This window comes from Lynx canadensis, chromosome D4 (assembly GCF_007474595.2).
Source record: "Lynx canadensis isolate LIC74 chromosome D4, mLynCan4.pri.v2, whole genome shotgun sequence".
Taxonomy (NCBI): Eukaryota; Metazoa; Chordata; class Mammalia; order Carnivora; family Felidae; genus Lynx; species Lynx canadensis.
Genome location: NC_044315.2, coordinates 93308447 through 93335158, shown reverse-complemented (window position 1 = coordinate 93335158; position 26712 = coordinate 93308447). Strand labels below are relative to the sequence as shown.

The window sequence follows — 26712 nt, the reverse complement described above, 5'->3', positions numbered from 1 at the left end:
GTAGGAGGCCTCGGGGGCCTTCTATCTCATACTCCACTACCTGGATTTGGGGAAGAGCCTTTGCAGTGGAGGGGGGAGGAGGGAAGGGTTGGGGAGAGTTCCCCGGATGCCCAAGAAGGGGTAGAGAAGCAAGAACACAGTAACAGTGGTTTCAGGAGAGCTGCTGTCTATTGAGAGCCATTCCTGGCGCTGGGCACAAGCCCGCGAGGTCGTTCTGTGTTTGTCCTTTAGATAAAGGGCTCGATGACATGAGGTTGCAGGGCACTGGGCCTCAGCTCAGTGCTCCCCAGCTCCAAGGCCTGGCGGGGCCCTTGTTCCTTGCAGTTCGGGCACCTGGCCGCTCGGGCCGCCCCCTTGGGTCCTGACCCAGCCAGTGAGGGAGCTATTTGTGGCCTGAGCTTGCGCGGCAAGGGCCCCTCCCCTCTGGTGCCCTGTCCTTCAGGGAATACACACTGGCCCTCATCTGGAACGTGACCAGGTGGGGGGACCTGCACCCAGGGCCCCACTCTCTTCAAGGAGTCACCTCACTACCAGACGTCTCTGTTCACTTTCGTGTCCGCTGTGTCCCTCTTGCAGACAGGCCGGGCGGGGCAGGGAGACGGGGTGAAGACGGCTGTGTCAGTTTGGGACCCTTCCATCGAGGGGGTGCTTGGGGGGCCCTGGTTGCAGACCTCCTCCGGCACCGCCCTTGGGCGTCAGTAGCGTCTGGGCAGCAGGGTAGTTTGAAGTCTCTGGCTCGGTCGGAGGCTGAACACAGGTCCCTGGGTAGCCCTGGCCCCAGACCTGGTTCTTGATCGAAGGCCAGTGCCCCACTCAGTCTTGGGTTTTTCAGCTCGGCCATCAGGCCTCAGGGCAAGCCCGGGCCTCCTGGCCCCTCGGCGGCCCTGGTGGCACGGGCGCAGGTGTGCCGGGCCCTGCTTAGTGGCCAGCGCGGTCCAGCAGCATAAAGAGGAGCCCCAGCAGCATGAGCGGCGTGAAGATGAGCAGCAGCCCCAGCAGCTCAAGGGCCAGCAGGCCCAGCAGCACTAGGCGGCGGGAGCAGGGCCCCCGTACCCGCAAGGCCCAGAGCCGGGCACCCAGGCAGGGCGGGCAGGGTAGGAAAGGCAGGCAGCCCCGGCCGCCCACGGGTCCTGCCAGGAAGCGGAGCTGGTACCGGTGCTCCAGGGACGCCCAGGGCCCAGGGCCGCGGCGGGCAGGTGCGGGGGGCGTGGGGGGCCGTGGGCCCTGGGGCCCGTCCGCCTGCAGCAGCTCCTTCTGCAGCTGGCAGATCTCCCACTCGAGCATGGGTGTCCTCTGGCGACAGAGCGGGCAGCAGACCCGGCCCAGGTCGGCGCTGGGGGCCGCGACCAGCAGCTGGTGCAGGCAGTCCGCACACAGGCCGTGGCCACAGTTCAGCAGCGCCAGGCGGTGCTCACTGGGCCCGTAGGGCTCTGTGCAGATGGGGCATTCCTCCTGCCCCGGTTCCCCCGCTGGCTCCCCCTCCTCACCCTCCCTTGCTCTCCCAGCCCAGGGGCAGGCTGTGGCTGTGGCCCCCAGGAGGGGTTCACTGTCTCCAGCCCCTGCACCCTGGGTATTCCCAAGAACCCTGCCGTCCACCTCTTCATCTGCCAGCCCTGGGTGCGGGGGGGCCAGGCGTTCAGGGCCTGTGGAAGGTGGACGGGGGAGCCCAGCGCTGAGGTCACAGGGGCCATGAGTGGGGGCCCCAGGGCAGGGGTCAGGATGCGTGGGTGGGGTCCCCAGGGTGGTGACGAGGGTGGTTGGGGCCGTGAAGGTCAGTGCGGCCCTCTGGGTGAGGGCAGGGCCTGGCACGGGCCCCGAAACTGCCGCAGCCTCGCCCCACCCCGGAAAGTCAACTTCACCTGGGCCCCAGCGCTCGTGCTGGCTCCGGGCAGCTCCTGGGCCCACGAATGCCGTCTTCACGGGATCTGCCCCAGCCCGGACGTGGCCGCCTCGGCCCACCCGTGTCGGCAACTGGCGGACAGACAGGCGGACTCCAGGCAGCAGCCTTGTGGGTAGGCGGGAGGGCTCGACTCCTCCTACAGGAATTCCCCTCGGAGCACCGAAGGCCCTTCCCAGGGGCGGGGACAATGGCTGCCCCACCCCCCGCCCCGTTCCCACCCGAGGGACTGCTACTCCTGGGACCGCTACTCCTGGGACTGGCAAGGAATGGTCAATCCCCACTTGGCCAGGGCCTCCCCTCACCCTTCCTTCCAGGGCCCGCTTAGGCTGCCCCCTGCTTGTCGGAGTCCGGGCAGAGCCCATACAGCGTGGGCAAGTAGGACACATCGCAGAGACTCAGACCCGGAGAAACTACTGCAGCAAAGACGGCTGAGCTGTGGTGCATTTGTGCTCACCACGACTGCTGTCCCCATCCAGACACCATGGGCCCACACACGCCCTGAGGCACCCAGACAGGCACGAGGAAGAGCAGGTCAGAAACAGCCAACAAGAGCCCACAGTTTATTACGGAGGTGTTCCAGGAACAGGGTGAGGAAAGAGTGTGCTAGCTGGGGGTCTCCCCTGGTCCTGCCTTCCAGCCCTAGCCCTGGCCCTGCGAGGCCCTGCGACAGCACCGTGTACTTTGTGGGTGGGCACAGAGATGTGGCAGAGGGGGACTGGGAAACTGCTGTCCCCTGGGACAACCTCAGAAGGCTCTCTGGGCTCGCATGCTGTCTGGAAGCTGGTGTCTGGGGAGCCCCCGATGCCCATCAGGCTGCCCGTTCCTTCCTGGGGCCCCGTCCTTATGCAGGGTGGGGCAGCCCAGGGACCATCCTGACCAGGACCCAAGCTGGGGCCAGCGGGGAAAGGCCGGCAGTAGCCTGCAACCCTGGATGGGGGCAGGGGTGGGGTGGTGAGTGAGCAGCGATGTCAGGGCTGGGTATAGGACCCCAGGTTGACTGAAGTGAGGCTGTGCAGGGGACAGGGTGGAAGGTGACAGTAGCCCCCCAGAGGGCAGCGTTTAGAGTGGCCAAGGCTGGCAGGATGGCTTCTTAGGCCCACGTCTCACTCTGGAAACGCATCATCCGCTGGAGCCTGGCAAGGTAGTTGGCTGCATCAGGGCCGGAGAGCCCACCCTCCTCCTGGAAGACGGACGTCAGGGCTTCTGACACATCTGCCGGCATGCCCTTGGCATTGCTGGAGGGACGGGCCAGGAGGGCTCAGTAGGGCTGGGACTTCCGGAGGGCCGGCTCCCACCCCTACCCCCCGGGGGCCCAGGCTCACCCCGCCAGGTAGAAGTAGGCGCCTCGGCGGTCCAGCAGCTCCCACACCAACGGCCCGAGCTCCCGGAGCCTGTGCTGCACGTACACTTTCCGCTCCTACGGGGAGGGGGAGCGGAGGGGGCGGGGGCGGAGCATGGGGCTGGTGCATCCTTGGCCTGGCCCCCTCCCTGCCGGCACCGCCCTGCCCAGCACGCCCACCTGTTCCCGGGAGAAGGCTGTGAAGAGGGTCAGGCAGCCCTTCCTCTCCAGCTCCAACCACTCAGATTCCCAATAGAAGTCTTGGTCGCGCCAGCGGCAGCCGAAGAACAGGAAGTTTCCTGGGGGATCACAGGTGGCCTCAAGCCTGGACCCAGGCCTGTGAGGCTCGGCCCAGGCAGCCCCAGCTGCCACCCTGCCAGAGGCCCTGCGTGCTCACCGGTCTGACCCCGGGCCACCCGCTCCTGGACAGCTGCTCGGAAAGGGGCCACACCGGTGCCGGGACCCACCATGATCACAGGTGTGTCCGGTGTCTCCGGGAAGGTCAGGCTCCCGGGCCGCACCCACAGAGGCACCTGGACAGGTCCTACGGCAGGAGGGAGGAGGCGTGAGGAGGCTCCGAGGGCCAGGGCCCCGGTCCAGGACCGGCTGTGGTGCACAGAGGAGAACGGGGGCCCTGGCCCAGTGCTCTACCCGCCCCCCTCCAGAAAGCAGGGGTCACCTCGCCCAGGATCCAGAGACGCCAGCCAGGAGGAGCAGAGGCCCCGGCGGGGCTCCTTGAGGCGCGTCTGGTAATGCACCACAGCGACGAGAATCTGCAGCCTCGAGGGGTGAGCCTGGGGATGGGATGGCGGGTGCTGTGCTCCACGGGGCCGCCTGCCTGCCAACCGGCCTCAGACTCCGCCCCACTTCACCCGGGCGGTCCCGGACGGGGGGCAGATGTTGAGGGTCGGCCCCCCGCCCCTCGCGATCCCGGCATCCCTGAAGCCGGTCCTGGGCTCTGCCCGACAGACCCTCACCAGCAGAGAGGAGGCAATGGAGAAGGCCCGCGGGCGGATCGGGGGGATGAGGTCCAGCAGGTAGTCTGCGGGAACAGCTCCAGCCGTGTGTGGGAAGTCACACAACACCTGGGCAGAGACAGCCCCGGCTAGGCTCCGGCCAGCACCGCCACACGTGGCTGTGGCTCAGAGCCCTGGGCCTGCCCGTCTGCCCGCGCCTGCCCGCGCCTGCCCGCACCTCCAGGACGGTCCTGCGAGGCCGGTTGCAGTACGAATACAGCTCCTCCTGACCTTGGGGGGCACTGAATTGCAGCAGCTTCTCCCGCTCCAGCTCGTGGGGAGAGAGACAGGCCAGGAGCTCGAAGAAGGAACGGCGGGGCACGCTGGCGACGTCCAGGTAGTGGGACACGAGGTGCCTCACGGAGCAGGGCTGGGGCAGCTGTGTGGGGCAGGGGACACCTGCAGCAGGAAGCGGGGAGCCTGTGAGGGGTCGGGACACGGCTGGGCAGGCCGCAGACCCCGGGTGGGCGGAGAGAAAGGGTGGCCGCAGCCGGGGTCCCCGGGCTCACCTGGCTCCCGGGGCAGCAGCGTGAAGTACTGGTCGGGGTCCAGGCCCAGCACCCGGCAGAACTGCTGGACGTGGCTGGCCTGGTTCTGGGGCCGGATCAGCACCACGTCGCCAGCTGCAAAGCTGCATGGGAAAGCCAACGGGAAAAGTGAGGGAGGGTGCGGGCAGGGCACTGGGGGCTCAGGGGAGGGCTGGGGGCGGCGGTCCTCGGATGGATGTGTTTCCCTGCAGCCCGGCCGGCACCCCCCCCCCCACCCCTCGGCCACCACCCACCTGGTGTCTCAGGCCCCTCACCTGAGCCCAGAGCCCGTGATGTCAAACTCGATCAGCCGTACGTCCTGGAAGTGAGAGGGGCTGGTGACCCTCTGGTTGGTGACCATGGGTGCCAGGAAGGGCTGCTGCTCTGAAGGGGGACCTGGGGGATCTGCACCGGCCACATGCTGCTCCTCAGAGCACATCTTGGGGGCCTCCGGAAGGAAGCGGAGGGTGAACTTGGAGGGCAAACTGTAGGGAGGACACACACCCGTCAGGCCGTCAGCAGGGCCTCACAAGTGGCCCCGCGGCCAGGCCGCTCTAACTGCACCTGCGGGAGCCCCACCGAGGCCCACACTCACGGGACTCCGGGGGGGATCACGCCAAGGTCAGGGGGCACCGGGTAGAGCCCCAGCACCTTCTCCCACAGATCGTGCAGCCAGGGGTCAATAGCAGCGTCGGGCCTGGAAAGAGAGCATGTGCGCGCTGTTCTGAGGGGCCCCTGCCCCCGGCCGGGCCTGCAGGGGAGCTGCCCCCGCCCCACTCACCCCAGCTCATGCTGGTCATCTCCCAGGCACGCAGGCAGGAGGGCGCTGCCCCCAAGCTGCAGCAGCCGTCGGTGCAGCTTCTTGGCCACGAAATTGAACCTACAGAGAGAGAGCCAGGCTTGCTTGGGCAGGCCCTGGGCGGAGGGCAGAGGGCAAGCAGCCCCGAAGAAGCAGAGGACCCCAGGCCTCGAATGACACCCCTCCCAGAGAGCGCTGTTGGCAAGATGCCTGTGTTTGTGCTGCCGTGACCCAACGTCTATGTTGTGCACAGAACAAAACCCTGGGCACAGGAGTGTCGCGCTGCCCTGTTCACCTCAGCGAGCACAGTCCTGCCCTTGTCGTGTCTGGCTTTGGAAGCGCTGGTACGACCAACGACCCCCCACCCCCACCCCGCCCACCCTGTGCTGGACTGTTTCAGTGACCTAATGACGTGCGGACCCTCACACACAAACTCCCCGGTGCTTCTTTAAGAAAGCACGCAAAGCAACGTCATTCTTGGCTTAGGATACAGATAGGTCCTGAAAATTGGCAAGAACAAGGCCGAGGCGGTCATGCCACCACACCCAGGGAAGCAGTGGCCTTGGAGGTGGCTCCTGGGGCTGGGGGGTCTTCCGGGCCCCATGCCTCATCCCACTGTGCTGTCTTCGTGAGCCCAAATATCTCATGGAAAAGTGGGAAGAGCCAGGTAGGCCCTTGCTGCCCTAAGTCACGTGTCAGCCTATGGTGCTGCCTGAGGCCCCTGATGTCCAGTTCCAGACGCCACTTCCTGTCCTACGAGACACCTTGGGCCCACCCCGGAGTTTTGGTGCCCACTTTCCTGTCCTGCCAGCCTCCTGTCTGTGCTCTGCTCACCTTTCAAGCCCAGATGCTCCCCGATGGTCCCCACAGCCTGGCCATGGCCCAAAGTCTAGAAGGAGCCCTGGGGGCTGAGTCACCTGTCCCTCCACCAGGACTTTGTGCTCAACCCCAAGGGCAGTCCCTGCAGGCCAGCAGCCTTCCTGCCCCTACTCACTTGGCGTAAGAGGAATCCCCGAGGCCCAGAACAGCAAAGTCCATCTGACAGAGGGAAGTCGGTGGCAGATTCTTCCGGAATATGAACCTCCAGAAGTTCTACAGCCAGAAGAAGCCAAGTTAGAGGCCCTGCTTTGGGCCACCAGGGCCCTAGGGTGGAGTAGGGAGGAGCCACAACCTAGACCCTCCCTGTTCCTTCAGATCTTTGTTACTGAAACCAGACCATTTTTTATTCTATCACAATGGCAAAAGATTCGGAAAAAGGCAGAAACTCGTAAACCATAGAGCTGCCCCAGAGCCACCACCAGAGTGTGGAGCCCCACCCCTTCCTGGGCAGGGGGCCCTGTGAGGGCTACTGGCACCTGCCCCACTGCCTCCCCAGGGCAGGAGTGGCACCTGCTCCTGCTCAGGCTGCCCCTGGGACCACTTCCTCCCTTCACACTGAGCCCCGTGTCCCAAAGACCCCTCTGTTCTCAGCTCTGAACCTCGGGGGACCACAGGACCCCTCCATGGTCCTAGTCTCATCCCATCAACCAAGTTTCTCTTTTGGCGCCTTCTTCTAGCCCTGGGCCCCCACCAGGCTGCTTTGTGCTCACTGCCACCCTCACGGCCAAGGACCCAGACCTGTGTCCTTCCCCAGGACACCCTCACCTCCATGCATCTGGCCAACCCAGGGGCCTTACAGCCAGACCCCCAAGGTCACAGCCCAGGTGCCTCTTCTCCCCTCCGGGGACCCTCATTGGAGCCTGTCTGGCCCACACTCTGCCCCAGCCCCCCCACAGGCCTCCAGAAGCACTTCTCAAATACAGCTCCCCATCACCTTCAGCCCGTGGTGACCTGAGCCCTGGACACCAACTTTCACATGTGGTCCAGGCTTTAGCTGCATTCCACGTCCCTTGTACTTCATAACTGGCATGGAGGGGCCCTGTTGGGGCACAGCTCTGCTCACTGGTCCTGGACCACCCTGGACCACACCCCAAGGGCTGAGCTGCGTCAGCCAGTACTGGGGACTACACTCTCTGCCTCTGGAGACCTCTCCTGCATGCTCCTCCTCAAAGGCCTGTTTCCCGAAGCTTGCCAAAAATATCCTTCCCAGTGAAGGTACACTTCTCACAACTCCGCACCTGCAAATGCTCGGGCCCTCCCTTCACAGTGACTGGCAGGTTGGCAGGGCACACTTCTGGTGGAAATGGTTTTTCCAAAGAGCCCGAGTCCTTGCTCCAAGCTGGTTCAGCTGGGCCACCGCTGCTGAGAAACCAGCATCATGTGTCCCCCTCTGTCCCCCACCGGCTACCTGGGCACTCTCGATCCCCGAGAGCCGTAACCCACCATGATGCGCCTTGGCGGGAGCCATTCCACTCAAGATGGGCCCTTCCCAAGTACCCGGTGGACCCTTTTTCAGTCCTGGGATGTTTTCTTAGTTGCTCTCTTTGGTCAGTTTCTCCCCACTGTTTCTCATTCCGAGGTTACTAACACGACCTTAGAATTTTGCTATTTCCTTTCTTGGTTCCTCGTTCATTTTTGGTTACACTTTCCAGGAGAATTTCTCAACTCTGCTCTCTGATCTTTTCAAGTTTTCCTGCTATCGTCTTAAAGAGCATTCCCAGCGCTTCCAGCTTTTGCCCTGTTTTGTGTGTCCCTTCCTGTCCTGTGGGTGCCGAGTTCTGGACGGCCTGCTCCGCCTCTACTCCTCCAGGGTACCTGAGGGTATGGTGGTTCTTCGTGGTCTATTTGTACTTAAGACGCTGACAGAAAACTGTGAGTTTGGGCCTGTCACCCAACGTGCGTTTCGTGGCCGGGATCCTGCGGGACTTGCACTGTGGTTAGTTTCCCCACAGAGGGCTCCTCTGGTCCACTAGCCGGGGGCACGTGCCTGACCACAGTGTTCTGAGGACTGAGGCAAGGCAGCCAGTGTCTTCCTGTTTAGTACACAGCTGGTCACTAAGCCTGGTCTTCAGCAGGTGCCACGCCCCCTCCTCCGTGTTCCTGGGACCTCAGTCTGCAGCCTCTCCAAGGAGCCTGCAGGTCGCACTGTGGCCGGGGAGGGCCCCTCCTGACCACCTCCGTGGAGGTGTCCATGCCTGCAGTCTTCGTTGTGCACCCTCATCCAGGGTGACCATCACCACCTTCATGCTGTTGGCTTCTGATGTCCAGTCTGCACCCCAGCCCAGCTGACCTCGTAGAGGTCTTTGTTGCCCCTCCCCTCCCCTCCCCTCCCATGTCCTGTGTCACGATCAAAGCCTCCTGCCTTTGATCCCCTCACACTTGCCTTCTCTCCTGTCCCTCTTCTTGTCTCAGACCTCTCCTGACTGTGCTGGGGTCTTGGCCCCATGTCTCCCATCGTCCCCTGCTCTGACCCTGCTCTTCGGTCATGAGCCTCTTTCTCCCCCACCACCAGCCTTTAACAGGTCTCTCTCACCTTAACATCTTCTTTCCAACCCCTTAGCCCCACTCACAGCCAGAATCTTTCTCGTGATCGTTTAATGTACAGACGTCCTTAAGATTCTCTCCACTTACCTGCTGCTCCCCTGTGACCTCGCTTCTCTCCCAGTAAGTCGCTGATACCGCTTTCCCCAAAGTCACCAGCAGTCCCTTTGCTGATAAACCCTACCAGTTCTGCTCAGGTTTTATCTTACTTCACTTCTGTGCAGCGTTGAGTGCTGGAGACCTTTCTCTCAGAACAATCACCTTCCTGCCTTGACCTTGGATTTGGGGCACTCCCTCTTTTTGCTGTTGGAGCCACTTTCCTGCCCCTCACAGGCTTTTCTCCACCTCCCATGCCCTCCGTGTTCAGGGCCACCTGTCCCAGGGGAAAGGGAGGGGCTTTCTCATGCCTCGCCCAGGGTCCTTGCTAGAGCTCCACACCTACCTTGTATCTCCCCCTGGACGACTTCCAGCCCTTGGCCCTCCTGGTCTCCATCTCTGTGCGTGGAACGACCATCCACTCTGGTCCCTGAGCCCGAATCCCTGTCTCGACTTCATCTTTGTTCCCAGCTTTTAGGCCTGTGTGATTCCACGTCCTCTCAATTCTACCTTAACGTCTCTGGAAGGTGTCTTGTTTTTCTCTGCTGTCTGCCCCCCTCCTGCCTTCACTGTGCATCCTCTTGAGTTGTTCTTGCTCTCCTACAGCCTGCCCTCCCTGTCGACACGTAGCAGTTTCGGTAGAACACAAATATGACTGTCACCCAGTGGATTGCATGGCCCTTCACCTCAAGCCCATCCACCTTGCTGGGGCGGTCCAGCTTCTTGGGATCAGGTCTGGCTTCCTGCCTCTCGTCTCCCCTCCCCCCCTTGATGCATTCCTCGGCTCTGTCATCCCCAACTGCTTTCTGCTCTTCCCTGAGCTGGTCTTTCTCCTCTGCACAGGCTGCTCCCAGTTTCCTGGTGCCTGGCTAGCCCCCACTTATCCTCAGGACGTAGCCTACACTCCTTTCTTCCAGGAAGCTCTCCCTGAGCCTCCAGGTTGGGCTAGATAGCATCTATTAACGTCCTCATGACGTCTGGCACTTTCTCTGGCAGCATGTATCTCCTCGTATTGTAACTGCCTGTTAAACTTGTTGCTTTTGCTATATTGTGAGCTCCCTGAGGGAAGAAATAGGTTCCTGGCTGGATTCCCAGCACTAGATCATGTTTGGAATAGAATGTGTGTTCAAAAGATGGTCAAAGAATTGAAGAATGTTCCCAGAGGAAGGTCCAACAATTTTGAAACACTCACAAGACCCACACCAGATTCATATATAGCCCTGGAGAAAATATTAAAGGTTAAAATGGAGAACAAGGCTATTTAGTGGCCTGTGAACAGTTTATTAGGGAGGACAGCCAGAGCCCCCAGTTCCCTCCCAAATCCACGGCTAACGTGCAACAGATATAGGAGGGCAACTGTTCATTGTGCTTCTTGGACTCCCCAGGCAATGAAAACAGTGAGGGTCCAGGGCAGTGATCTGAGCTTCTGAGCAAAGAAAGCCTTCAGGTCAGCCTTACCTTCATGTTGTCAGGGGGATCTCCTTGGCCTGTAGTTGCACAAACAAATATCACCAGGGGCTCACTAATCAGATTCACCTCAACAAAAAGACACATGTGTTAAGACCTCGGGCTGTAGCAAGTAGGTATGCTCTCCGCAGCCTGGCCCCTCTCCTTCACTCGGGAGGTATGGCAAACGGAGTCACGAAGCACCCGTGAGCGGCCGGCCTGCCTTTGCCCTTTCAGGCTCCATCCTCCCACCTTGCCCGTTTCTCCATGTGCTAAGCCCTGCCACTGTCCCCAAGTTTTCCTGTCCCCCAAACCCGCCATAATGGAACGGTCCGCTCTCACACAACACACGGTGCCCTGCGGTCGAGGGCTCTGGGGGCTAGCGCCCCCGGCCTGCTCGGTCTCACCGCCCAAGCCCTAGGGCTCCCTCACCACCGAGTAGGAGTCCAGGGCCTGCACCCGGCAGTCAAGCCGCCGGCGCCGAGCCTCGCGACCCAGCCTCTCCGACACATCCTGGGCCGTGCCTGTCTGGCTGCCGAAGAGCACCAGAAGCCCCGGGCTCGGCATCCGGGCGCGCCGGGAAACCCCGGCACCCAAGCACCGGACCAGCTAAGAGATCCCGCAAGCCTAGGTGGCCCGGACCAGCTTGGACTTCCGACTTCCGGTGGTGGCCGGAAGTGACGCCCTTAGACCGCGCCCGGCAGGGCATGGCGACCGAGGGGGGCGGGTATCCGTTAGCGGCCGGTGCTGGGTCCCGGGCCGCGGCCAAGATACTGGCGAAACGCCAGGACCGAGGACCGGGGCAGGCGGAGCCGTTCGCTGCCTCGTGCTCGCCGCAGCGGCGCCGGCGGCGGGCGCCGGCGAGGCCCACGGGGAGAGGAGGCGCAGCCCTGCCGGTGGGACGCTCGGCCGGGCCCCGGCCCGCGCTCAACCGGCGCGATGCTCTTCTCGCTCCGGGAGCTGGTGCAGTGGCTGGGCTTCGCCACCTTCGAGATCTTCGTGCACCTGCTGGCCCTGTTGGTGTTCTCCGTGCTGCTGGCACTGCGTGTGGACGGCCTGGCCCCCGGCCTCTCCTGGTGGAACGTGTTCGTGCCCTTTTTCGCCGCTGATGGGCTCAGCACCTACTTCACCACCATCGTGTCCGTGCGCCTCTTCCAGGACGGAGAGAAGAGGTTGGCAGTGCTCCGCCTCTTCTGGGTCCTCACGGTTCTTAGCCTCAAGTTTGTCTTCGAGATGTTGCTGTGCCAGAAGCTGGTGGAGCAGACTCGGGAGCTCTGGTTCGGCTTGATCACGTCTCCGGTCTTCATTCTCCTGCAGCTGCTCATGATCCGCGCCTGTCGGGTCAACTAGCCTCAGGCGGGAGTGAACTCTGGACGGCCAGCATGCTGGACCCCAAGCTGAGTTCCTACTTCCACCGTACCAAAGGAGAAGTCTGGGTCTGAAAGGAAAGCCAGCTCCTGCCCTGGCGAGTGCCCAATTTTCTCTCTACCAGTCCATGTCTGAAATTGTTCCCTCAGCAGGGCTAAAAAGAGCAGCCTTGATCCTTAACATGTATTTCCTGTTATTTCATGCTTTGAATAGCTAACCCTGAATTGAGATCCTGAGAGGGACCCCAGGCCATTTCTCTGACAGTAAAATGTCCTGATGGGCTCTGCGTATGTTTATGGATCCTGGGAAAGTACTCCCTGTGCAAGGGCTGCAGAGCTGGTCTTATGGATTTCCTCTGCCCAGAAGCACTAACCTAAGCGCTCACTGCCCCCTCCATCTGGACAAGACTTAGATGCTTGAGCTCAAAGTGTAAACCAGCTTGTGTCTCCTCCCCTGAGCCACTGGGGAGGATGGCCTCTTCTTCATTCCAGCTCAGGCAGACAGGAGTATGTTGAGTAAGCACGACTGGGACCCTATTTGGAGATCTGTCGCCTGAGAGAACTTTGCTTATGAAGCGCTGCTTGGCTTCCTATCCCAGCGGATTGCATCGTCCACAACTTTTCCACCACCACCTTGTGGCCAGCACTGTTAGCACACCTGAGACAGATTTAGGCCTCCCTCAAGGGACCAGAGAGAGGAACAGCTTTGATGCTCATAGGCATCGAGACTTGCAAATGGTCTTGGCCCACATTTGTTGGCCTGAGGTCTTTAGTTTAAGGTGCCAAATGAGAACGTTTGCTGAGATAAAAAATAAAATAAGAGAATGTTTTGCTGAGATGCGCAATGGTTGCCTGACCTCTTGAGGGTGAAACAATATGAATGCTGAGAAGGTCCCTGCTGTGCGATGTAGCTGGTTACAGAGCTGACTGTAGGGAGACAGGAATGCACTAGAGTTTCTTTAGCCAATGTGTGTGTGTGGGGGGGGGGGTGTTCCCTTGGGGAATCCTTGCTTCCTGCCTGGGGAGCCAGGGTGAAGATATAATGGGGTAGGCCTGTGTTGAGGACCTGCTGAATGGTTTGTGTGACATCAGAACCTTGTCTTCCTGCCGGTGTGCAGTCTTTGTAGGCCTTGCTGTGGAGCAGGGGTCAGCCAACTATGGCCTGAGGTCTGTTTTTGTACTACCTTTCAGCTAAGAGTAACTTTTCCATTTTCAAAGGATTATAAACATGAACATGTGACAGAAAGTGAATGTGGCCTGCAGTGTCCAGGGTCTCTCAAACTTGGCACTCTTGGCCTTTTGGGTCAAGTCCTTCTTTGTTGGGGGGGGGGGGCGGGGGGAGGGGCTGTTCTGAGCATTGTAGAATACAACATCCCTGGCCAGCATCCCTGGCCTCTACTCACTGGATGCCAGTAGCACGCCTCACTTGTGACAACCAAAAGTGTCTTCATACATTAACAAGTCTCCTGGGGGACAAAACTGCCCCTGGTGAGAACCACTAGGCTAAAATATTTACTGTCCGGCCCTTTCTAGAACAAATTTGCAGTCTTATTCTGGTGAAGCAGCTTTGTGACCCTTTGCCTAGAATGGATGCTTCATGGCCTGAACCATTGAGATGCTTGAGTTGGAGACTGTTCTGGTGTGTCCCACAGCTATAAAAATGTTTCCTACCCAGTATTGGCATAATTTGCGTCAAAGTCAGATACAAGCTGAACATTAGAAATGGACTTTTATTTATTTAAGTTTATTTACATAATCTCTACAACCAATGTGAGACTCGAACTCACGACCCTGAGATCAAGAGGTCGCACGCTTCTCTGACGAGCCAGCCAAGTGCCAGGGAGTGTTTTTTTCCCTTTAATGTTATTTTTAGATCGCATGTGTTGTTGTATCCTGTTGTGTTCTGTAGTTCAGGACTGAGTGATCCTGTTGCTGTAGAGGTGATGTGCATGAGAAGGCTTAGTTTCCTTTGGAAAGGTGATTTGATGAGAGCCGAGGAAGGAAACACCTGACTTCTGAAAGCTGAAATCCAGTTTATTTTCTCGGCTCAACAGAATGGAGAGGTGTAAGTCAGTCAGTGCAGACCACCACGGGACCCAGAAGCTGAGAAGGGCACCCAGGTTGAAACCTGCCCCCGGTCTATGCAGAGCCCCAGGTGTCCTTGGAGCCCTGTCCCTGAAAGGTGAGTGATGTAGCAGGCAGTAGTGCCATTACTGGGAGAGAGGAGGGAAAGGCTAGTAGCATCTCTGTGCCCGTGCCCCCCAGTTTCCCCTTCTCCCCTTGGCTCCACTGGGCCTGAAAGAGTGTGGTGGGTGCTGTGCAGCCCTCAACTGGGAGTGAGTTTCTTCATGGCATGTGGGCAAAGAAGCTGTGCTCTTGGGGCCACTGGCACCCCTTCCAGCCTTGGGATGGGGGAAGTTCAGCAGATGTTAAGAGGAGTAGTGTGGGGAGGCAACAGGGTAAAATGCACAGTGTGGCTTTTGTGGCTCCTTCCGCGTTAGAGAGCTGTGTGCGGGGAGCTTTGTGCTTCCTCACAGCTTTGCACTCCTGTCCCTCCTTGGAGGGCCCTGGATGGCAAAGTGCGGAGTAGCACTTCTCCCAATTGTCTGAGTAATAGGGTGAGTTCTGGGGGCTGGCAAGAGCTAGGGGTTCCCGAGAAACCAATTCCTCAGCACTGGGTGGATCTCCGGCATTGGCATCCCCACTAAGTCCGCAGAAGACCAAGGACCACAGGTGGGCAGTCCCCGAATGGAGTCAGGAGGCTGGTGCACAGCCCGTGTACTACTCACGGGAGCGAGAACAGCTTTCCAGTCCTGGACAGGCCCTTCTCCCACTGCACTCTGAGCGCGAGGAACAGGTGGACTGGGTGCTGGCACGATGAGGAAGGGCCGAGCCCAGCCAAGGTCACCCACCGCTCTGGGCCCAGGGGTCCGGCTGGGATTGCCCGCCAGGACCCGCCCCCTCCGGGCTCCGCCCCCCCGGTCGCTGCAGACCAATGGCGCAGAGGCGGAAGTGGGGCCGCCAATGAGCGGCGTGAGGGGTCGGGGGCGTGCCCAAGAGGCCCTTTCCCCAATGGGGACTGGCTCCGGAGACCGGCGCTATCCAACTAAGTCCCCGGGAAAGAGAGGTCAGGGCGAGCGGTCTCCAATCAGCGCGGCCGGCCGTTCTCCCCTGTCGTAGGTGGGGCCGCCGGGCGCGGGGCGGGTCCGAGCCGGCCCCCCGCCGTAGACGGCGGGCGGGGGGCGTGGCCGCGGCGAGAAGGCCGGCGCCGGGCGGCGGCCGCAGTACCCGGCGCGCGCTGGCTCCGGCGCCCGCTCCGCAGCATGGCCGGCCTGGGGCGGCCGGGCCCGGGGCCCCGCGCCGCAATGCCCGCCTGGAAACGGGAGATCTTGGAGCGTAAGCGGGCCAAGCTGGCTGCCCTAGGCGGGGGCGCGGGGGCCGGGGCCGAGGCGGGCGCGGCGGAGCCCTCGGGGCCGGCGGCCGAGCGGCTCGTGCTGGCCGAGAGCCTGGGCCCGCTGCGCGAGAACCCGTTCATGCGGCTCGAATCGGAGCGGCGGCGCGGGGCGCGGCGCGGCGGGGGCGAGGGGCCGGCGGGGGCGCGGCCGGTGCAGCAGCTGCTGGAGCTGTACCGCCGCGTGCCGGGCGTGCGCACCATCCGCGCCGACAACATCCTCATCATCGAGTCGGCTCCCGGCTTCCAGCCTGCGGGCCCTGGCCCGGACCCTGGCCCGGACCCTAGCCCTGGCTCGGCCGCCCGCATCCGCGCAGCCGAGGTGCTCGTGTATGAGGCGCCGCCGCCACCCGGCCGTGTCAGCCGTCTGCTCCAGAAGTTCGACGCTCCGGCCGCGCCGCTCCGCCGCGGGAGTCCGGAACGCGGCCGCCCCCCGCCGCCGCACCCACAGCCCGCTCCCGGCCCCGCCGCCCCGCGCGTGGGCGAGCGCGCCGCCCGCTTCGAGCCCGAGGGCCGCGCTACAGGACCCGGGACGCGGCGGAGCGATTTCCTGCAGAAGACCGGCAGCAACTCCTTCACCGTCCACCCTCGGGGCCTGCACCACAGCGCTGGCCCTCGCCCGCTCCCCAACGGGCCTGCGGCCCCCGAGTCCCGGGCGGGTGCTGCCAACGGCCTCGCGGGCTCTGCGCCTGGGCCGGGCGAGTGGAAGCCAAAGGTGGAGTCGGGGGAGCCCCCTGTCCACCCGCCCCCCAGCCCCGGGACCCCCAGTGCCACTCCAGCCGCGTCCCTGGCCTTGCCCATGACCAACTCTGCCAGTGCCACTCCCAGCCAGCGCCAGTGGGTCTCCGCGGCCACCAGCGCCAATGACTCCTTCGAGATACGGCCAGCCTCCAAGCCAGACATGGATCGAATCCCCGCTGGGGACCTCCAGGCCCGGGCCCTGGCCAGCCTCCGTGTGAACTCCCGAAACTCCTTCATGTTCATCCCTAAGCGCAAGGCCTCTGGGGCCCCTCCTCCTGAAGGGAGGCAGGTGGGGGGACTGCCAGAGGGAGAGGTTGGCTGGGCCTCCCAACGCCTGGAGCTCGAAGCCCAGCTGGTGCCTGCAAGGGATAGCGTGCCTGCTGGAGGGAGGAGCCCCTTGGGGGTCGACGAGGGGGGGTGCCCCAGGCCAGCTACCACCCTTGTGAACCAGGCTGTTAGGCGGCAGAGGCTGCCCTCACCACCCCTGTGTCCCTTAGCCGCTGCAGAAGCTAAGCCTGCCCAGGGCCTCGGGGTTTCCAGCTTGGCCAAGGATGGTGGGGAGCCTGGGAGGCCAGGGTTGCCTGTCACCTTCATTGATGAGGTGGACTCGGAGGATGAGGTCCCTCAACAAGCCAAACTGCCCTGCTCGGGAGCCGGGGGACCTCCTTGGTATCACCCGCACCCCACCGGGCCTGGGCACCCATCAGGGCTCCATCACCGAGGTGGCAACACCTTCACCGTGGTGCCCAAGAGGAAGCCGGGGTCCCTGCAGGCCAACGGGGAGCCCGGGCCACAGGAGGCCGAGGAGGAGGAGGAGGAGGAGGCAGGCAGCTTGTCAGAGACCCCTGCTGCCCTGGGGACCTCACTGAAGAAGCGCTATCCCACCGTGCATGAGATTGAGGTGATCGGTGGCTACCTGGCCCTGGAGAAATCCTGTCTCACCAAGGCCGGCTCCTCCAGAAAGAAGGTCAGCAGGGGGCACAGGGGAAGGGGTGCCGGCTGGGCGCGGGGGAGAGAGAGCTGTGGATGTAGCAGGTGCCCACTTCCCAGGACAGCTGGCCTGGCTGGGGGATGGCTTCTGTGTGGACCAGAGGAGAGCTGGGGCTGGGTGGCCATGCGTGCTCCTGGAGGGGCTGGGCTGGGGGAGATCCCTGGTCTGGGTTCCAGTAGAGCCCTAATGACCCAGAGAAGACAGCTTGCTGATGGTGTACTTCGCAAGGCTGGCGAGGAGGGTCGGTCCAGCCAGCACCGTGTCTGCTTTTTTGTTCTTGCGGCTCCGTCTGGAATTGGCAGGGCAGACGTGTCTCATCAAGTGTCCAGCTGCAGGAAGTAGTCCTGGGCCTGCTGGTTCCACTCCGGCCTGGCTTTGAGGGTGTAGCCTGCCGCGGTCTTCTGGAGTCCTGGCCTACGTGGGCCAAAGGTGCCAGGACAGAAGTGGGAAGGGGCAGGAGACCTGTGATTTGGGTGTGGTCAGATCCCTACCCCACTGTCAGCCTAGGGGCACAGCGCTGGGAGCTATTCAGTGGCTGGGGGTGGGGGGGGGTGCTCTCAGCTCCGCAGAAGGGAGGCTGCCCTGGTGCTCAGCAGGACCAGGCTTCATGCAAGTGTTTATTGAACTCCTAGTGTGTGTGCCAGGGCCGGGGTGTGTTGCTAGGAGCAGTGTAGACTCTCCCTCTCACGGGGGAGGACAGGCCTCAGACAGAGAGACCCAGGTGCAAGACCAGGAGCCCTGCTGGAGCCTCAGTCCCCAGCTGCTCAGCGACCCGGAACCCTCTGGGCACAAAAAAAAAAAAAGTTCCTCAGATTCTTCCTGGTCATTCCAGCACCTGTGTCTGGCCCTGGGGCAAATTCCAAGGCCAGCCCCACATGACCCCCCCCCCCCCCCACTCAGCAGGCATGGGGCAGACGTGTCTTCCCCTGGAACCGAGATGGTGCCTGGCAAGCTTCTGTGTCGGCCAGTGGTATCTCCAGGCTCACCCTTGAAGCTACTGCCGCCATTGGCCTCACTTGCCTTGGGCGATGGGGGTGGTGATGTGCCTTATGTCCACGGAAGCACCCCCCTCCCCACCGATGCCTGCTGGTCGTCCAATCACATAAGCCACCTCCTCCCTCTGACATGAGTTGGACTTGTCTTCCTCCGCGATCGCGCCCTGCTCCTTGGGTGAGGGCATCGGTGCTCCTGCCGTCTCCATCTGCTGAGACAGGCATCCACACCCAACTCCCTTCGTACTTCCGGAGGGCCCGTCCTGCCTGCCTGACCTTGACTCACCCTCTCTTTAGTGCCACAGCTCTCCCACCCTCCCTCCTACCCTTAGACACAGTCATCAACCCCACCTCCAGGCTCTAAACCACCCCTCCCCCTCGTTCCTGCTTCCTGACCTTTGACCCTACGCTCTAAGAAGCAGTACCTTTCCATTCTGGCCCCAAGAAGTGGAGGTGATAACAGTTCCCCACTTTGTAGATGGGGAACCTGAGGGCGGCAGGAGGTCGTGGAGCTTGTGGGGCAGGAATTGAGTGCTGGTTTCTGCTTCTAGAGCCTCTAGAGCTCATCTGGCCCCAGCTGGGGAAAGAGCTGTGGGGGTCCTGTGTGGTGGGGTTGGGGTGAGAAGGGCGGGAGGAAGTGCTGGGAGGAAGCAGGCCCTGGCCTGGTCTCCATGCCAGCCTGAGGGAGCTGGGGGTCCAGATGGATGATGCCTGGCAAGCCGAGTGGCCTCACCAGGGTCCTGGCAGAGCAGCGTGACTACTGGAGGTGACTCCTCCTTGTGGGCACTGCCCCACCCCCGCACCAGCTGCCCGGCAGGAAGAGCCAGAGCTCCTGTTGAGTGGGACAGAGGTGTGGGGCTGCCCGGTCCTTCGGGGCAGTCCGCTGGCGCGGGCCGTCCCCTGTGTCTCGTCCGTTCCCTGGTGGTCCTCCGGCCATCCCTCCAGGCCCTGGGCTGCGGGACCTCGCCCTCACCTGTCCCACTCCAGCCAGCTTGTGGTTTGGGCCCTTGTCCAGTTTGCCTCCATCCTGACTAGGGACTTAGTGGACTGGAGGTTAGTGGGACCCTGGGGCCCTCTGGCTGACCCGGGTAGTGCTGGGAGGTACTGGGGTCTTCCAGGGGGCAGGTGAGGTGTGGCTCTGCAGGGGGACTGTCAGGACAGCCTGCCCTTGAGCTGGCAGGTGCGGGTAGGGTGTTGTGACCTTGCTGGGCCTTGGAGGGCTATAGCCCTGTCTTGGTGGTGGGGGCACCCAGCCCGCCATTGTGCCTGGGAGGCCTGCCGGGGATTGGGGGGCGTCTCTACTTGATTGTCTCTTGGCAGAATTGCTGATGCCCTGTCTGTCCCTCCCTTAATGGCCAAGCAGGGACTGGCTGCCGGGGGGCATCGTGGCCATGCCCCCCCTCACCTCTGCCCCAGCCCCCAGGCTGTGCTGCTGAGTGGGACCGTCCAGCTGCTCTCCAGACCTGCCTCCCCCGGGGTTGGTGGGCTGGTGCTGAGGGCCTCTCCCCTTTGTGAGGTGCCACCTGGCCAGGTTCCTGCTTTTCTGGCGGCTCCTTCCCCTCGCCTTTGCCCTCCTCCCCTCCTTACCCTCTGGTTCTCTGCCCAGCCTGAGTGTGTCAGTGTCCCCAGGGCTCAATCTATGACACCCTAGGCCATCTGCCCTCACTTAGGGAGTAACTGCCACCCAGACACCCCAGTCTTGCTGGCCGGGGCTTGGCCCTCAGCCTCGCTCCAGTCCCCAGACCTGTGGTGCGGCTGCCCCGGTCACCTGCTTCCCGGCCGGTGTGGAACGCTGTGCCCGCCACCACCGATGTGTCACGGCTGTGTCCCCTCTGCCCTCCTTCCCCCGCTTCCTACCTGTCCTGTCCCCCCCCCCCCCCAGCTCTCCCTGTAGGCACCCACCCTTCATGTTCTTCCTACAGCCCAGGTGCCACTGGACCCTGCTTCACTCAGCTTCCCCACCGCCAGAGGGTCTGCCTTGGGCTGGGGCATCCGGAAGCAGCGTGGGAGCTTTGGCAGAGACTGTGTGGGGTGGTCCCGTTGTCCCCGAGAACGCAGACTGAGTGGGGGATGGGAGGAGGCAGGCGTGTGCCAGGGAGTGAGGACAGGGCGGGTGCTCACCCCCAGCAGGGGGACTGGCTGAACCCGGCTCCCCGACCAGAGTCCAGGGTGGACGCCCTTCGGTAACCCGAGCTGGGTGTGCACAGGTAGGGCAGGGTGAGGGGGACAAAGGGCCTGTGAGAGCTGGAAGGTGGGCCGACCCAGGACCCACCTGCCGACTGCACTTGGCACAGAGGGCGAAGTCCCCAAGAGCCAGGTGCGTGCAAGTGCCAGCCCCTGGCCACGCCCGGCCCATCTGCCTGGGGTCTGGAGGCCGGCCCTCCCCAGCAGCATTTGTCACAGGGTGTCTTGTGATTCAGAGACCTGCACCCACAAGGAGGCCTGTGAGCCCCACCAGGCCATGGAGTGTGGAGACTGGAGGGAGGCGGATGTGACCCAAGCCCTGGGCCCCAGCTGGGCGCAGACGGTGGCCTGTGAGCGCCGCCCCGCCCCTGCCCGGCCAGGCTGTGCCAGGCTCAGTGCCTGTGCGAGCCCAGCCCCCTCGGTCTCCCTGCTAGGAGCTGGTCATGTGGACTAATGAGGGCACGCTAATCCGGCCGGGCCCTGGCAGCCAGCCCTTCCCGTGTCTTCGGTGGTGGGGGATGGGCCTGGAGGGCTCAGGGTCGTTGGGGACAATGCTGTGCACCCAGGGGCGACTGGACGCCCTGGTCACTGTGGGGCCTTGGGTCAGGGGCAGGCCCCTGGGTTAGGCCTCTGTCTTGCTGGGCTTGGGGCGGGGGTGGCAGCCGGAGGGTTGGGTGGGGCCTGCTGTGGGGACCGGGCAGATCGAGGAACAGCGTGCCTTCAAGCGACGGGTTTTGCCTGACTCGGGTGATCTGCACTCATCTGCTCTTGTCCCCGACTGTTCGTTCGTGCCGCTGGCTGGGGCAAAGCTGACTGGGCCTGGGCCTGAGATTCGCCCAGCAGGTCTGTGTGTGAACCACACTGAGATGGGAAGCACGCGAGCTGGGGGTGCCGCTGGCTGCGTGCGGCTGGGGGTGCGCGTGTGGCTGTGGGAGGGGGCGGCTGGAGCATGTGCCCTCGTTTGGGGACACTCGCTCAGCCTGGCATTGCCCCCTGAGGCCGGTGCCGGGGCCCCCTCCGCTGCCCAGGCTGCGAGTCCAGCTTTCCTGTGAGGCCCCTGCATGTCCTGCTGTCGCTGGGCCCCACGGTTCTCTGCCTGGGGGCCCAGCTCCTGCCTCCGGCTCCTTCCAGGGGAGGAGGGGAACTTGAGCTGGCCGCTGGAGTCTTGTGCTCAGGAGTTTAATGTTTCGGGCTCCTGCAGGGCCGCTCCCATCTGCTGCAGGCTGGTGCCTCTCGTATTCGTTACCAACCTGCTGGGCCCGGCCGAACCCTGCTGAGCAAGTCTGGTGGGCCTGTGGCTTTAGTGGGGAGTGGAGTCCTGGGTCGGGGAGTGCGAGGGTCCATCTGCCATCCTGCTTGCGCCTGACCTCGCTTCCTCTCCACACCAGCAGCCTCGTCTGCACTCTGAGGCCGTGGGAGAAAAGAGGATTTGCTCAGGCATGAAATTCTGCAGCCTGCAGAGTGGGCAGGGTAGACAAGGGCCAAGTGGACAGCCCAGGTGGGAGGAAAGGGTCAGCGCGACCCCCCACTTGGGTGCAGTTTTGGTCTAATTCTGACTTGGTCTGTAAAACGGGGTGATGGCATCTGGTGTCGCCCCCCTGGGGTTTGGCATACGCCAGCCACCCTGCTTTGTCACCCCATGGACGCCCCGGGGGCCTGGCCTTAGGTGTGTGCCCCGTCCTGCCCAGCAGCACCGGTCCATGCTGAGCTGTGCAGGAAGCGTCATTCGGGTGCCTAGCAAGCCAGGATGTGACCTCGGTCCTGGAGAGAGACCCCAGCCAACGACACACTGCTGGTGGCTGAGGAGGTAGGGCCCCCGAGTAGGTGGGCCCCCCCGAGTGCCGTCTCACTTAGACCCTGCTCCTGCCATAGAGCCTCTAGGTGGCTGGTGCTCCCCTGCGAAGGCAGCCCTTCAACCCTAGGAGCTGCCATAGAAGTTTCTAGAGACACTGAGACTTTGGGCTCCTGGTGCTGGCTAAGGTCTGGTCCCTGGGCAGGGTTGGTTACCCGAGGTGATGTGACCCTGGGCCTGGGGGGAGAAGGGGATGGGTGGGGTCTGGGAGGCAGGTGTTTGGACACACTGGCCCTGGGTTGCACGGGCAGCCAGAACAACCTTCCTGGGGTCCGTGTGGCCCGGGCCTGCAGGGTGCCGGTAAAGGAGTGGTCTCCGATGAGGGGCAGCCCCCCCCCCCCCCCACCTTTCAGTTCTGAAGGGTTGATGGCATGTTCTGCTACCCGCCTGGGGCCGCCAACCTCTACCGTGCCTCCAGGGTCACTGTGCCCGGCTCAGCCTGGCTGGAGTAACCCCTGGTAGCCAGGCAGCAGAGCCCTGCTGATGTACCTCCTGTCCTTAGATGAAGATCTCCTTCAATGACAAGCGCCTGCAGACCACATTTGAGTACCCTCCTGAGAGCTCGCTAGTACAGGAGGAGGAGGCTGAGGCCCAGGAGGAGGACGGGGAGGAGGAAGAGGAGGAGGAGGAGGAGGAGTCCAGCTCAGATGGGGTGGTGGAGAAGCCCTTCTCGCTGTTCCTGCCCCGAGCCACTTTCGTGAACAGCGTGGGGCCCGAGAGCCCTCACCTGCCGGACGGCAGCTCAGGTGAGTGCCCACGTGTGGGAATGGGCGGCCCAGTGGGTAGCTGGGCCACACGTCCACACATGTGCCTCTCGGCCCACAGGCCTGTCCGGCTACACTCCAAAACACTCTGTGGCCTTCAGTAAATGGCAGGAACAGACACTGGAGCAGGCTCCGAGTGAGGTGGAGCCCACACCCAAGGAGGTCATGGTGAGCAGGGGTGCGGCTGGGAGGGCCAACACCCAAGGCCCGGGGTGGGGGGTGTCTCTAATGCCTGGATGAGTCCCATTGGCTCCCTCTCTGTCCCTCTCTCTCAGCTCACCCCTGCCAGTCAGAACGACCTCTCAGACTTCCGAAGTGAGCCAGCCCTCTATTTCTGACCCCAGCCCTGCCAGGATGGCCAAGGCTGAGCCCTGGGAGCCGGGCAGTGCCCAGAAGCCCGCCCTCGCTCTGCACCCCCCACCTCTCGCTGCCCTGTTGGGCTCTGCCCTGCCATATCCCACCCTCCCTTCCTGGGGTTGGCCTGAGCCTAGGGCGCCGGGGTCTCCTGCTTCCCTTGAGGCCGAGTCTCACTCTGCAGCCCTGGCTTGGGGGCACTGCCTGTGGAGGATGGACAGGGTCCCGCTGGACACCATGCCAGCAGGTGTCTGGTGCATGTGTGAAGGGCTAGGTTGGCTGCCTGTCCTCTGTGGGACTTCCAGCCCTTCCCAGCCCACACCCCCCAACTGCAGACCTCAAGTCGCCCCGTTTGTGATGAATGGCAAGTTTTTTCTTGCCTCTAATGATGGATTCAATAAATACCACTGGACAAGGCCTCCTCTGCCTTCCCTGTGTGGTCCTTGGCCAAAGAAGCAGGGAGCAGGGGTGGGGTCTGTGGGGCTCCATTGAGGCCCTGGCAGCGAGGAGGAAGGTACAGCGGGAGCCCAGCCGGGACATCTGTGCCTGGGTACGGGGTAGTCCTGTGTGGCACCCCCACACGTTGCTGTCTGGCGGTCCAGGCGTTCGCTCCCGTAGCCCCGCCTGCCCTGCTTCCCCTCCCAGCCACCCTCTTGGGGGAAGAGGGACCCCCGTGAGCACTTCTGGTCTCTGGGCTGACACAGTGGGAGCTGTAGGGGGAGGAGCACTTTGGGCTTGCTCTCTGGGGTCTGGTACTCTGGCTGGACCAGAGCCGTTTTTAAGGCCAAGCACCTGGGAGGGGACGAGGAGCGGGCGGAACCTCAGGGATCTCGCCTCCTGTGTGGCTTGGAAAGCCACCTGACCCACAGGAGCCTGCGGCAAGGCTATAGGAGGCAGACCACTTCCCTGGAGTCAGTGCTAACGGCTGGCAGGAAAACCCAGCAGAATCCAAGAGGCAACAGGAGACACAGAACTGCCTGCTCAGCTTGGAGCTGGGGAGCTGGGGCTGCTTGTAATCCAGGCAACGGATGCAAGTACATCCCTCCTGAAGAGTCAAGCCCGTGAGAAATGCTGCTTGGCCAAACTTGGGAAGGAGGAGGGTGTTTTTAGTGTTCTGGGTGGAGTGGGCCCAGGTTTCTCCATACCTTCTCAATACATGCTTCTCAGACCTGCCTAGCTGCAGGGACCCCCATAGGAGCTAACTGGCCAACAGAGACAGTCCCAGAGAGGACTCGGGGTGGAGGGCTGGGCCCCAGGCAGCGTGGGAGGCTGGAAGTCGGCACGCTTGGTGGGACCGGGGAGAGTGGGGAGTGGTGGTGCTGTGGGGTTGGAGCAAAGTTTAGAATCCTGGAGCTGGGGCACAGCCCTGGCTGGAGAGCGTCTCCCTGGGCCAGGCCTTGTGCTGCGGAATAGGGCATCGCACAGACCAAGACCAACAGGCAGAACACCACCCGACGGGGAGGCTAAGTGCTGGAGTTGGGGGCAGGGGGCCAGCAGCCCTGGTGGGGAGAAAGGGTGGGTGACAAGGTCCCAGGGAATGCTCAAGGGTACCCTCAACTCTGTCCCCAAAGCCAACAAGGCTTGTCACAGGGAAAGCCACTCCAGGCCCTCCTCTGCCAAGAAGCCATACGGCTGGGCTCACATTGGTTCTGGGGTTGTGCAGCAGTCCCACGTCCCACACGCAGGACACAGGACACAGGCAGTAGCTACCTTCACAAAGACAATCTTTACTGACAGTCATAGGCCACCAGGGCAAGCTCTGAGGGGGTGGGCCCCAGCCCCTCCCCTGCTCCCCTGGCCTGGGCACCGAGGTGAGGTGGCTGCCGTGCTGGTGAAAAGTAGGGAGCAGGGTCTTTCTGGCAGCTCAGAGCGGGGGTGAGGGAACCTACGCCCCGAGCGGAACTCACCCAGAGCCTGTCCTTCCCATATCCTATGAGTACAGGGCCAGGACCCCCACCTGGTGGGCTGCACCCAGGGCTGTACTTGTCACCTGGGGCAGGTGAAGCTGGGCAACTGCCTCTTGGCACCCGAGACAGTGAAAGGAGGCAGCTGCTACCACGAAGAATAAAGACGCTTTGAAGACAGGCTTGTTGGGGGTTGAGCCACTGAGGGAGGTGGGAGGCAGGCCCCTCCCCACCAATGGCCTCCTCAGCTCTCCCTGCCTCCACTGCTCTTGTGCTCCGAGGCTGTGGCTTTGGTCAAGTTCCCGGCTTCCCTCTTCAGGACACTAAGCAGAGTCTGCGAGCTTTCCAGGATCTGGAAACGGGGACACGAGACGGCTGTCACTATCCCTCTCGTCAGAAGGCTCGCACAGTCCAGCTCTGCTCCTACCAAGCTGGTGCCAAGCCTGGGGCAGAAGCAGGGAGAGGAAGCCCCTGACAGGAGGGTCGGACAGGGTCAGCAGAGCCTTTAGCCCAAAGCCCCCCTTTTTGCACCCTGGGAAGCCAGACGAGATGAGCTCTGGCCCTTGCTGCCACTCTCTGCCCGTGGTCTGGGACAAGCCATAAAACTACGGTGCACAGAACAGGACTTGGGGCGTGCCGGGCCCCACTGACAGCCCCACTGTCATCCCACAGTGGTCCTGACCACGTTGTAGTCCTGTCGCCTCTGCCCGTGGGTGCCCCCAGGCCACCCCCCCGCAGGCCACAGGCATGCAGGCTCCCTGCCGGCCCCGAGCCCCACCTTGAGGTAGGCAGCCTCTGTCTCTGCGATGGTCCGGTCAAACTCGTTGCGAGAAGCAATCTTGCGCGCCAGATTCTCGTTGACTCGGGCCAGTTTCTCTGTCAGCTGCCTCACCTCGCTCTGCAGCCGCTGCTTCTCATCCTCCTCCTGCTGGATCTGCCGGCACAACTCCTCTCGCTTCTGACACAGCTCCTCGATGCCTACAGTGGGCCGAGCGGGGCAGGCGCTGTGGACCCAGGGCAGGAAGGACAGCAGCACGCCTGCCACTCTGGAGCCCACTGCTGTGTAGGAGGAGAGGGTGGCGGGAGGCCCGGGGCTGGCTCGGCCACCTTCCACCGCCGCCAGGCCAGGCTCCGACCGCCCAGGGGTTCTCGGGGTTAGAGAAAGCACCGCACCGGACCAGCGGGCGTGGCGCCCGGGCGGCAGTGCGTGCTCTAGCCATTCGTTCCTTGGCTCTCTCCACAGATACCCAGGGCTTGGTGCGTGCCACAGAGCGGCCGTGCGCCGGGCAGGTCCGACGGCCACCGGCGCCTTCCCAGCCGAGACACCCACGCACGGACCGTGCACCCCACTCGGCCGCGCGCTGCGGGCCAGCTACTGCCTCGGCCTGCACGCCGGCGAGCCCCGCGCCCTCCCAGCCCGCCCGGCACACCCCGCCGCGCGGCCGCTCACACTTGACTAGCTCGTTGTTGTAATTCTGCAGCGCCGCGCCCTGCTGGGTCATGGTCGCCGCTTGGGCCGCGACCACTCCAACCGCCGCCAGCTCCTCGCCGTTCGCGCCTGCGCACTGC

The 26712-nt window shown here is 62.9% G+C and overlaps 5 protein-coding genes across 6 annotated transcripts; 2 read left to right on the top strand and 3 right to left on the bottom strand.

The window, feature by feature from the left end:
* Positions 1-149: 149 nt before the first annotated feature.
* LOC115499164 lies at positions 150-2383 on the bottom strand. Its single transcript, XM_030292877.1, has 2 exons — positions 2355-2383; positions 150-2005 (listed from the first exon to the last, which is right to left on the bottom strand). Exons 1-2 carry the CDS (start codon positions 2381-2383, stop codon positions 919-921), a joined length of 1116 nt encoding a protein of 371 aa, XP_030148737.1. The 3' UTR covers positions 150-918.
* A 49-nt stretch (positions 2384-2432) lies between these two features.
* On the bottom strand, positions 2433-11206 carry NDOR1 (NADPH dependent diflavin oxidoreductase 1). Of its 2 annotated transcripts, none has more exons than XM_030293397.2 (14): positions 10976-11206; positions 10556-10584; positions 6576-6673; positions 5564-5662; positions 5378-5479; positions 5058-5267; positions 4765-4886; positions 4434-4654; positions 4217-4324; positions 3919-4033; positions 3637-3783; positions 3420-3538; positions 3223-3317; positions 2433-3135 (listed from the first exon to the last, which is right to left on the bottom strand). In XM_030293397.2, the coding sequence occupies exons 2-14, from the start codon at positions 10559-10561 to the stop codon at positions 2991-2993; spliced, it is 1587 nt and encodes a 528-aa protein (XP_030149257.1). In that variant the 5' UTR covers positions 10562-10584; positions 10976-11206; the 3' UTR covers positions 2433-2990. The 2 variants fall into 2 exon arrangements, with proteins under 2 accessions (XP_030149257.1, XP_030149256.1); XM_030293396.2 differs by having other exon boundaries at positions 10556-10633; positions 10976-11199.
* Positions 11207-11247: 41 nt separating this feature from the next.
* Positions 11248-12748, top strand: TMEM203 (transmembrane protein 203). The gene has a single exon (XM_030294011.1). The coding sequence runs from the start codon at positions 11483-11485 to the stop codon at positions 11891-11893; it is 411 nt and encodes a 136-aa protein (XP_030149871.1). The 5' UTR covers positions 11248-11482; the 3' UTR covers positions 11894-12748.
* Positions 12749-15233: 2485 nt separating this feature from the next.
* Positions 15234-23657, top strand: TPRN (taperin). Its single transcript, XM_030293036.1, has 4 exons — positions 15234-17069; positions 22624-22867; positions 22947-23053; positions 23161-23657. Exons 1-4 carry the CDS (start codon positions 15234-15236, stop codon positions 23221-23223), a joined length of 2250 nt encoding a protein of 749 aa, XP_030148896.1. The 3' UTR covers positions 23224-23657.
* Positions 23658-24946: 1289 nt separating this feature from the next.
* SSNA1 (SS nuclear autoantigen 1) lies at positions 24947-26702 on the bottom strand. Its single transcript, XM_030293039.1, has 3 exons — positions 26594-26702; positions 25922-26121; positions 24947-25495 (listed from the first exon to the last, which is right to left on the bottom strand). Exons 1-3 carry the CDS (start codon positions 26643-26645, stop codon positions 25388-25390), a joined length of 360 nt encoding a protein of 119 aa, XP_030148899.1. The 5' UTR covers positions 26646-26702; the 3' UTR covers positions 24947-25387.
* Between the last annotated feature and the right edge of the window lie 10 nt (positions 26703-26712).

What these genes read in the sequence shown, in the direction of transcription:
- LOC115499164 (XM_030292877.1), bottom strand. Translation starts at nt 2,383, where the DNA reads ATGGTGTCTGGATGGGGACAGCAGTCGTG. An exon ending in GGATGGGGACAGCAGTCGTG is followed by an intron (nt 2,006 to 2,354) that starts GTGAGCACAAAT and finishes CCTACCCACAAG; the next exon opens with GCTGCTGCCTGGAGTCCGCC.
- NDOR1 (XM_030293396.2), bottom strand. Translation starts at nt 11,110, where the DNA reads ATGCCGAGCCCGGGGCTTCTGGTGCTCTTCGGCAGCCAGACAGGCACG. An exon ending in GGGGATTCCTCTTACGCCAA is followed by an intron (nt 5,663 to 6,575) that starts GTGAGTAGGGGC and finishes CTCTCTCTGTAG; the next exon opens with GTTCAATTTCGTGGCCAAGA. An exon ending in GTGATCCCCCCCGGAGTCCC is followed by an intron (nt 5,268 to 5,377) that starts GTGAGTGTGGGC and finishes TCCTCCCTACAG; the next exon opens with TTTGCCCTCCAAGTTCACCC.
- TMEM203 (XM_030294011.1), top strand. Translation starts at nt 11,483, where the DNA reads ATGCTCTTCTCGCTCCGGGAGCTGGTGCAGTGGCTGGGCTTCGCCACC.
- TPRN (XM_030293036.1), top strand. Translation starts at nt 15,234, where the DNA reads ATGGCCGGCCTGGGGCGGCCGGGCCCGGGGCCCCGCGCCGCAATGCCC. An exon ending in CCGGCTCCTCCAGAAAGAAG is followed by an intron (nt 17,070 to 22,623) that starts GTCAGCAGGGGG and finishes TCCTGTCCTTAG; the next exon opens with ATGAAGATCTCCTTCAATGA. An exon ending in CCTGCCGGACGGCAGCTCAG is followed by an intron (nt 22,868 to 22,946) that starts GTGAGTGCCCAC and finishes CTCGGCCCACAG; the next exon opens with GCCTGTCCGGCTACACTCCA.
- SSNA1 (XM_030293039.1), bottom strand. Translation starts at nt 26,645, where the DNA reads ATGACCCAGCAGGGCGCGGCGCTGCAGAATTACAACAACGAGCTAGTC. An exon ending in CAACAACGAGCTAGTCAAGT is followed by an intron (nt 26,122 to 26,593) that starts GTGAGCGGCCGC and finishes GGCCCACTGTAG; the next exon opens with GCATCGAGGAGCTGTGTCAG. An exon ending in CAGAGGCTGCCTACCTCAAG is followed by an intron (nt 25,496 to 25,921) that starts GTGGGGCTCGGG and finishes CCCCGTTTCCAG; the next exon opens with ATCCTGGAAAGCTCGCAGAC.